General features: G+C 40.7%; 1 protein-coding gene across 1 annotated transcript; it reads left to right on the top strand.

Moving 5' to 3' along the window:
• The first annotated feature begins 2388 nt into the window (after positions 1-2388).
• On the top strand, positions 2389-5703 carry LOC138607605 (potassium voltage-gated channel subfamily V member 2-like). Its single transcript, XM_069680239.1, has 2 exons — positions 2389-3651; positions 4952-5703. The coding sequence occupies exons 1-2, from the start codon at positions 2389-2391 to the stop codon at positions 5249-5251; spliced, it is 1563 nt and encodes a 520-aa protein (XP_069536340.1). The 3' UTR covers positions 5252-5703.
• The last annotated feature ends 1785 nt before the right edge of the window (positions 5704-7488 follow it).

The following is a 7488-nucleotide window of genomic DNA, read 5'->3' as shown; positions in this document are numbered from 1 at the left end:
ATGCCAGAAGATTCACAGGTAGGTGGACATAAACCAAAGTATTTGACAAATTAAACTTTTGGCCTGATGATGGCATCAAAGGATACGTCTGGGGAGCACTCATTTTTATTACAATGCATCTTGAAGGATACATTGACATATGTAGTTTATGTTCTTGCAGTCCATACAGAAGCCGTTGAAATGATTTAGTTAGAAGTCTTAAGTGTGAACCTGTTGGTGGGGCTACAGGGAGAATCATCTCGTACTTATCTACTGACCAAACAAGAAGATGAATAAACCCCAACAGCGTAGATACAAGATGAGCTCAGAGAAGAGCCATCGTAGTTCTTATTGTTCACCTGACAACACATTAAACTCCATGTTATGTGGCATTTTAGCTTGACTTTTTTTTATATCATTGTTACCACAAGCCGCTTAATACAGGTGGGATATGTAGTCAATGTAAGTAACATCTGCACATTGTAAAAAGTAATGTAAAGATCATCAGAGAATTTAACAAAGGAACATCTTTATCATAGTGGCACATGAATGCCTTTTAATCTTCCGACAGACAGAAAGATGGCAGCCTCTTTGGACAGCTGTCAAATACTACAAATGTTAAAACACCTCTACAGGTTTTACATCACATCTTTTCAGTCCCTCTGTCCCTGTGAGGTTTAATCTGATGATGAGGTGTGAGGTGCGTCAAGATGTTTAGATGGAGAAGATCAGACAGTCGATTAGGGTGCAAGGACTCACCTTCAATTTGTACCCGTCCATCACGAAACATCGGTCAAGATCATCGGGAAAAACTTCTTTTTGTGGTTGAATAAAGTATAAATTTGATGTTTTTAAAAAAGTACTATAGACTGATCGAGTTTGTCATGTTTTACCTTCAGTAGTTTTACATGTGTTTTCATAAATCTGCAGTAATAAACAGTAGAGATACGGGCTCATGTAAATCCCTCCCTCATCTCATAATAATCAGTTGGAATCAGTGCTTGGTATATTTGTCTTTCTGCTCAACCTAAAGCCCAACTTGCTTGAGTCAGAGTTTCAAGCAGCATAAAAGAATGCTGTCTCCGGCAAGTAATATTACATCCGACCGCTCTCATGTTTTATTTGAAGCTTCTGCCGTCAAACAGAAGATTTAGAGTCCCACAGTTAGACTAAAAAAAACACTGAGGAACTCTTTTGTCCCTCAGTTTGTCAAGCTATTAAATCAGCATTTGGACTCTAAGTAGGCCGCAGGGTTCATGTATGGACTGAGCACGGGGTGTTGAACGTGATGCACTATAGCCCCTAATGTCTGATGTAATATATGTTGTAGTATTTGCCTTTGTTTAAATGTTATGTTTTGTTATTTATGCTTGTCATCTATGTGTAACTCTGGACGTCATGAGACGCAAGACAAATTTCAGAAAACTCTGACAAAGCATCAGCCTGCTCTTTGTTGTGTTTAGACTATTAGCGTACTTAGCATGCTAAGTTTGAACAGGGCAGGGCATTCCTGCTAAGCATTAGCATGTTAGCATTGTCATTGTTAGCATGCTAATGTTAATGGGTTAATGAGTTATACAGTAAATAAGCTGTTAGCAATCAGTTAGCACTTCTGCATCACATCTGTCAAGTACAGAAAATATTAAGCGCATGTAAAGCTACGCTGGCCGCTAATTTAACATCGCTGGAAAAATATGGCCCTTGGTTAAAACCTGATTGCTAAGACATCCTTGATGTTGATTTTACTTTCAAAATGAATTCCACATCACGGATTTCATACCAGATTAACAGGCAATGCAAGTATGCAATGTCTTCTCTTGGCATCTGTGAGCAGTTTAAACTTCCCTTTTTACTCAAACTGCTTTAAAATCATTTTTTCAAAGTTAAGAAAGTCGTATGGGGAAGTGACAGAGGAAATACTCCTTAAAAATGTAATTCAAAAGAGGAACAAGAAAAAACCTCAACATATGGGCCTCAGTTGGACCTTTGTCTCCTCACTTCAAAATCCTTAAATCAACTTTGTTTCCTAATCCCGCCTCCCCCTATATTTACAACTGCTTAAGGAAACTTGGAAAGGCACCAATGAGATTAAAAGGATGACATCCCTGCTGCTCGTCCTTGATCTAGTCTGGCTAGTCAAATGAATCAAATGCCTGCATGTTGTCTTCACAGTAACAGTGAGAGAGGGGAATCTTTTCCTCTCTGGACCACAATCTTAGCTGCAGATGAGTTAGAAAAACAGGAAGAGCTGCTATTAACTGGCATATCAGTTCCTGCAGGACCAGAGACGGTGTTACTGAGGATTCAGCCACATAACGGGTGTTGCTAGAATCATCATCCTGTTTCCTGTTATGCTTTTTTCTCTTTTTCCTCCCTTTTACTGATTTCCTGCCTTGGTCCACAGTTGATATGGCATCAGCGAATGTTCAGCTGCAGAAATGTTTGCAAAACCGTCGCTCGACTATCAACTGTCTGTCAAAGGGTGTAGAGGACATCAAAACATTCCCGTTTTCTCAGGAGAAAGCAGTCAAAGCGTGGACATCTCTGGAGAATCTTGACAGTCCGGGCATCAAACCAGAGAGCCCCAAAGCAGAGGAAAGACCGGAGCGGCAACAGGTCATCATCGTTAATGTTGGGGGGAAGGTGTTTCATATCCCTAAACAGTACGCCGCTAAGTATCCTCAGACCAGGATAGGCTCATTGGCCCTGTGCAGTGACCGAGCAAAGCTGCTAACGCTGTGTGACGACTACTCCGTACGCAAAAATGAGTTCTTCTTTGACCGGGACCCTGCGTTCTTCCACCACGTCTGCCATTTCTACACAAGCGGAGTTCTGTGGGTCATACGGGAAATGTGCCCAATCAACTTTGAGGAAGAGATCGCATACTGGGGCCTGAGCCTGAGGGACACCCAGCTCTGCTGCTGGATGGTGTTCCAGGAGAAGGTGGAGGATGTGAAGGAGAACCTTAAAGTGGACCGAGAGCTGATGGCCGAGATCGAAGTGAAGTATGACGATGAGTGTTTCAAGAATATGGTCTTTGGGGATTTGCGGAAGACTCTGTGGAACCTCGTGGAGAATCCGTACTCTTCGACTCCAGCCAAGGCGTTCACAGTTATCTCCAACCTTCTTGTGCTGTTCTCCATCCTTGCAATGACTCTCAACACCGTGGAGGAGCTTCACATGTATAAAATCAAAGGCAAAACGCACATGGAGTGGGTGGAGATCATCACCATTGTGTTCTTCACCTTCGAATACTTAATTCGCCTTTTCACCACTCCGAACATTGTAATCTTTTTGAAGAGTGGACTCAACTTTGTGGACATGGTGGCAGTCATGCCTTATTTCTTCCAGATCGTCTGCGAAGTCTTTTCTGACCAGGAGGACGTAAACGCACAGGAAGACCTCAAGGCCATGGCTCGGGTCAGCAAACTCAGCCAGGTACTCAAAGTCATCAAGCTAATGAGGATCTTTCGGATTTTAAAGCTGGCTCGACACTCCACAGGCATGAGGGCGTTTGGGTTCACCTTGCGGCAGTGTTACCAGCAGGCCAGCTGCATTCTCCTGTTCATTGCAATGGGAATCTTCACTTTCTCTGCTCTCCTTCATTCAGCCGAGAGAGAGACGGAGGGAACTCCAATCAGCAGTATCCCACATGCCTGGTGGTGGGCTGCAGTGAGTATCAGTAGCTGTGTTACCTTCTTTTATCTTAATCTAGACACATCTGCCCCTTACCTGATCTAGTAAGCATTCTAACACCTTGCATAGGTATGGCTAGACCTCAAAGGGGAGTAAAGCATCTGCTGTCGCCTCTAGAGAGAATAAATAGAACAACTAAGTTCCTGTTTGCGCACAGCCTTCCAAGCTGAACAGATGTATTAACATTCAAATATGCAGTCTCTACTGTCCCTCCCTTATGGTTTCCTGCTGCTTACCTGTTGCATCAGGCAGATGCACATGGTGACGAGGACGTGCGATAGAAAAGGAACTACTTTGCAGACTTAGTTGGTTTTTGCATTTGGGCTTATTGCCTCGTCAGATCCAGACCAGAACAGTACATTTCTGATCCATTACTTTTTCTCACGCTAGTAAATTCTTTGTCTGAGATTTAATTATATTTAATCTGCCTCTTTAGGATTTTCTCTTTGATCACACGTTTGCAAGCAACACCCGAGCAAGACAAATGTGTGTGTTTTGTCACTGATACTTCGGTATGTTCCTTGTCCCCGTAGTGAAGCAATTCGTCACTAAGGATAGATTACACCAGCAACCTGGAAATGTAATCTCTGGTCTAAACAAAGACTAAGTTTCCATCCTCCATTACCCTGTCCTCTACTGGACAATGAAAGGAACCAAACACGATCATTTAGCATACCCCCAACCAGTTTGTTGTTGTTGTTTGTTCTAAGTCCTAACCGGTAGCTCACTGGTAAATCCTGCTGTTTGTTCTGAAAAACTCATTTTTAAACTACAATAATCCACATTAACCCTGAAAATCCTGTGTCTCAACAGCTCTGAATTGGTCAACGCCAAAGACAAACACGATCAGTCATTTTAAACTAAAGCTGCATGACACCACCAATTTCTGAATACTTGTTTTGTGGTTTTGTGGATGATGACTTGCAAAAGTTCTTGTCATTGAGTCTTTTCACTTTGGTAATTCCCCTTACTTAACACATTTAATCAAAGATCTTTCATTCAGCAATATTTCATTTTTGAAGACGTCAAAGAAACTTAAATTGCATTTGATTTGCTCGACCCACTGAGCATTAGATAAATGCTTCCAGTTTTACCTGTTCAGCTGCAAAGTGTCCACTCAGGAGATTTCTTTTAATTAGTTGGCAGAGTCTCTCTTCTTGGCCAACAAGGCCTTGTATCACCTTATGCTAGTAATTAACTTTCATCTCATTTTCTTTATTCTGTAGTGAAGAAAATTCTAATAAAAACTGAATCATTTGTAACTTTTCTCTCTTAGGTCAGCATTTCCACTGTGGGCTACGGTGACGTGGTTCCTGTAACCATCCTGGGCCGCTTTGTGGCCTTTGGCTGCATCTCATTTGGTATCATCCTCAACGGCATGCCGATCTCTTTCCTCTTTAACAAGTTCTCTGATTACTATTCTAAGCTAAAAGCACAGGAGTACAACACCATCTTAGTGCAGCGGCGATTTCACCTAAAGAAGCGCCTCCGACGAAAAATGGACATGTGTTTTCATCCCACAGAAGAGGAAGAAAGTACTGCAGATACGGTTTCCCATTGCGAGTGCCCACACTAAGTGAATCTGAAACTGATGTGATGATTTTTGGGTGTCTTCAGCTTGGTAAACTTGAAAATGAGTCTTCATGCATTACATTGTCCATGTTAGGCATGGAGAAAGAAAAGCAGATTTTGAACACCAGTGCAAGGAGTATGTGGGTGAGATGAAAAAGCAGGAAGAGGATGTGGACTGTGTTTTGCACAGGTATTGTATCACCAGTAGTCCTTTGCTTTGATCAGCCACTTAAACATCCACATAACCAGAACCACAGAAGGAAGACTTGTACGCCCTGAGGGTTTGAGGCCAATTTATTTGCTTTTTTTTCTCGTTATGGTTCTGTAAAATGATTAGTGAGTGTCAGGACTAGGGACAAAACCTTGTGATCTAAGATGAAGTTGCACAAAAGTTGCATCCTCGAGACTAAGCGGACTTAAACTGAAGACTTTTGAATTGTAAACGAGAGTGCCTGTGAACGAATAAAATCACAATGAAACTAAAAGAAGGCTTCATAAGCATACACTCATTTTTCCTGTCAATACTGTCAGCATCTCTTGTGGGTAATTAAATGCTCTTTGTTACACAGACAATTAGCAATACAGATTTCAATAGATGAAAGGTTTCTATCAAAATAAAAGTCAACAATCTGAAAGTGGAAAAACTTTAATAGAAGATAACATGGACACAAGGAACTACTTTTTTCACTGCTCTCAGTTGCATAGTTTAGGGTTTTAACATGCATTTTTTGTGTGTTGTCTTGTTGATATTCTTTTGTATGAATATTTTGTCAAATCTTTACAGGATAAGATAAATTAAGTAAAATTGTACCTGCACACTTGACATTTACTGTTGACATTTGAAGGCTAGTTTGTCATGATGCTAGGAAACCCATGCTCGTTTGTGGTTTCCTTTGTGACTATGAAAATCACTTCCTTTAATCTGACATCAGGGTGCTAACTTCCTGTCTGCTCTTTTCTAGCTAAAAACACAAGACAATTTGAAATGTAATGTAAAGTACTGATAATCTGGTGGTGCAACATGACATTATTTACTGTAGTGTGTACACATATCCCACTCTCGTATTGATCCGTTTAGCATGAAGCTACAAGCAGCATGTGGTTAGCTGAGCTAGCTCTAGTATCTCCCTGTACCCAGTCATTGTGCTAAGCTAATTTCTAACCTAACCTTTAAACTATCTACCAACAAAGTTAATTTGTGTTATCTTTACAAAATGTCAAACTTTTGCTGAAATGATTTCATGTTTAGGTGCTAAACAATTTTCTTTTGGCTATTTGGGTGCTTCTCAAAAAGCTGTAACAATTCTTATTTAATCACCCAGCAGACACAGAAGTGGTGTTTTTTTCCATCTGAAAAAATAATTGAGTCCAATATTTACTCTCCTTTCTCTCTTGTTGTCTTCCACAGGTGAAAGTATTTGCCTCTTTAGCCGCTAGGTAAGCGAGGGATTCCAATAAGCTAGTTGCTAACTTTGCCCTACCTAGCCATTTGGTGCTTAGCGTGTTTTTGCTGAAGAGAGCAGTGAGATTAAATTAAAACAATAAAGTTGTATGAAACCAAAAACAAACTGAAAGACAGTGTAAAGCTCTGAACAGCTGGCGGGACCTGTAGTTTCATGTGATAATTCTCTGTCGGTTACATCCAATATGTGACCCCTTTTACATTTACAGTCTTTTCGTCCATTTTTCATTGATACCAGTCGATTTTAGCAGTTTTGATAAACCAATAACTTGCTTTTTTTGAACAAAGATACAAAATGTATTTATGTTTCATCTATGGGGCACTTAATGTGATTAAAAGAAGCAGCAGTGACCCTTTGTGCCCTTTATGGAAGCATTTGCGTTCAGGTTTTTTCCACGTTATTTAATTTGTCACAGCTTGGATCATTATTTTTGGCTCTGGATCGACGGCTTTCATCCTCCTGCTTCTTTATGAGAATCTTTTTGCAAGGGACTTAAATTTACCTGAGTCAAGTGAAGTTCCTCCGTGTAAATTCCTGATCAAATATAAAACATGTCAAGCTTTACTGGCTCAAAGCAAGGACATAAATCAGAACAATTCGATCTGTCTTTACAAACGTATGGCTTGGCTACACCTACTTTTTCAAGATCGTTTTTCTGGTCCATTTTTGGCTTCATTGAAAGGACAGCTAAAGAGAGACAGGAGATATTGGGAGAGGAGAGTGGGGAATGACATGTAGCAAAGGGTGCGACCTCTGACTGTAAGTCCTCTCTTACTCT

This window comes from Semicossyphus pulcher, unplaced genomic scaffold (assembly GCF_022749685.1).
Source record: "Semicossyphus pulcher isolate SPU_LCO1_2020_fin unplaced genomic scaffold, fSemPul1.0.p SCAF_4, whole genome shotgun sequence".
Classification (NCBI taxonomy): domain Eukaryota; kingdom Metazoa; phylum Chordata; class Actinopteri; order Labriformes; family Labridae; genus Semicossyphus; species Semicossyphus pulcher.
This window is presented reverse-complemented; position numbering and strand designations above follow the sequence as displayed.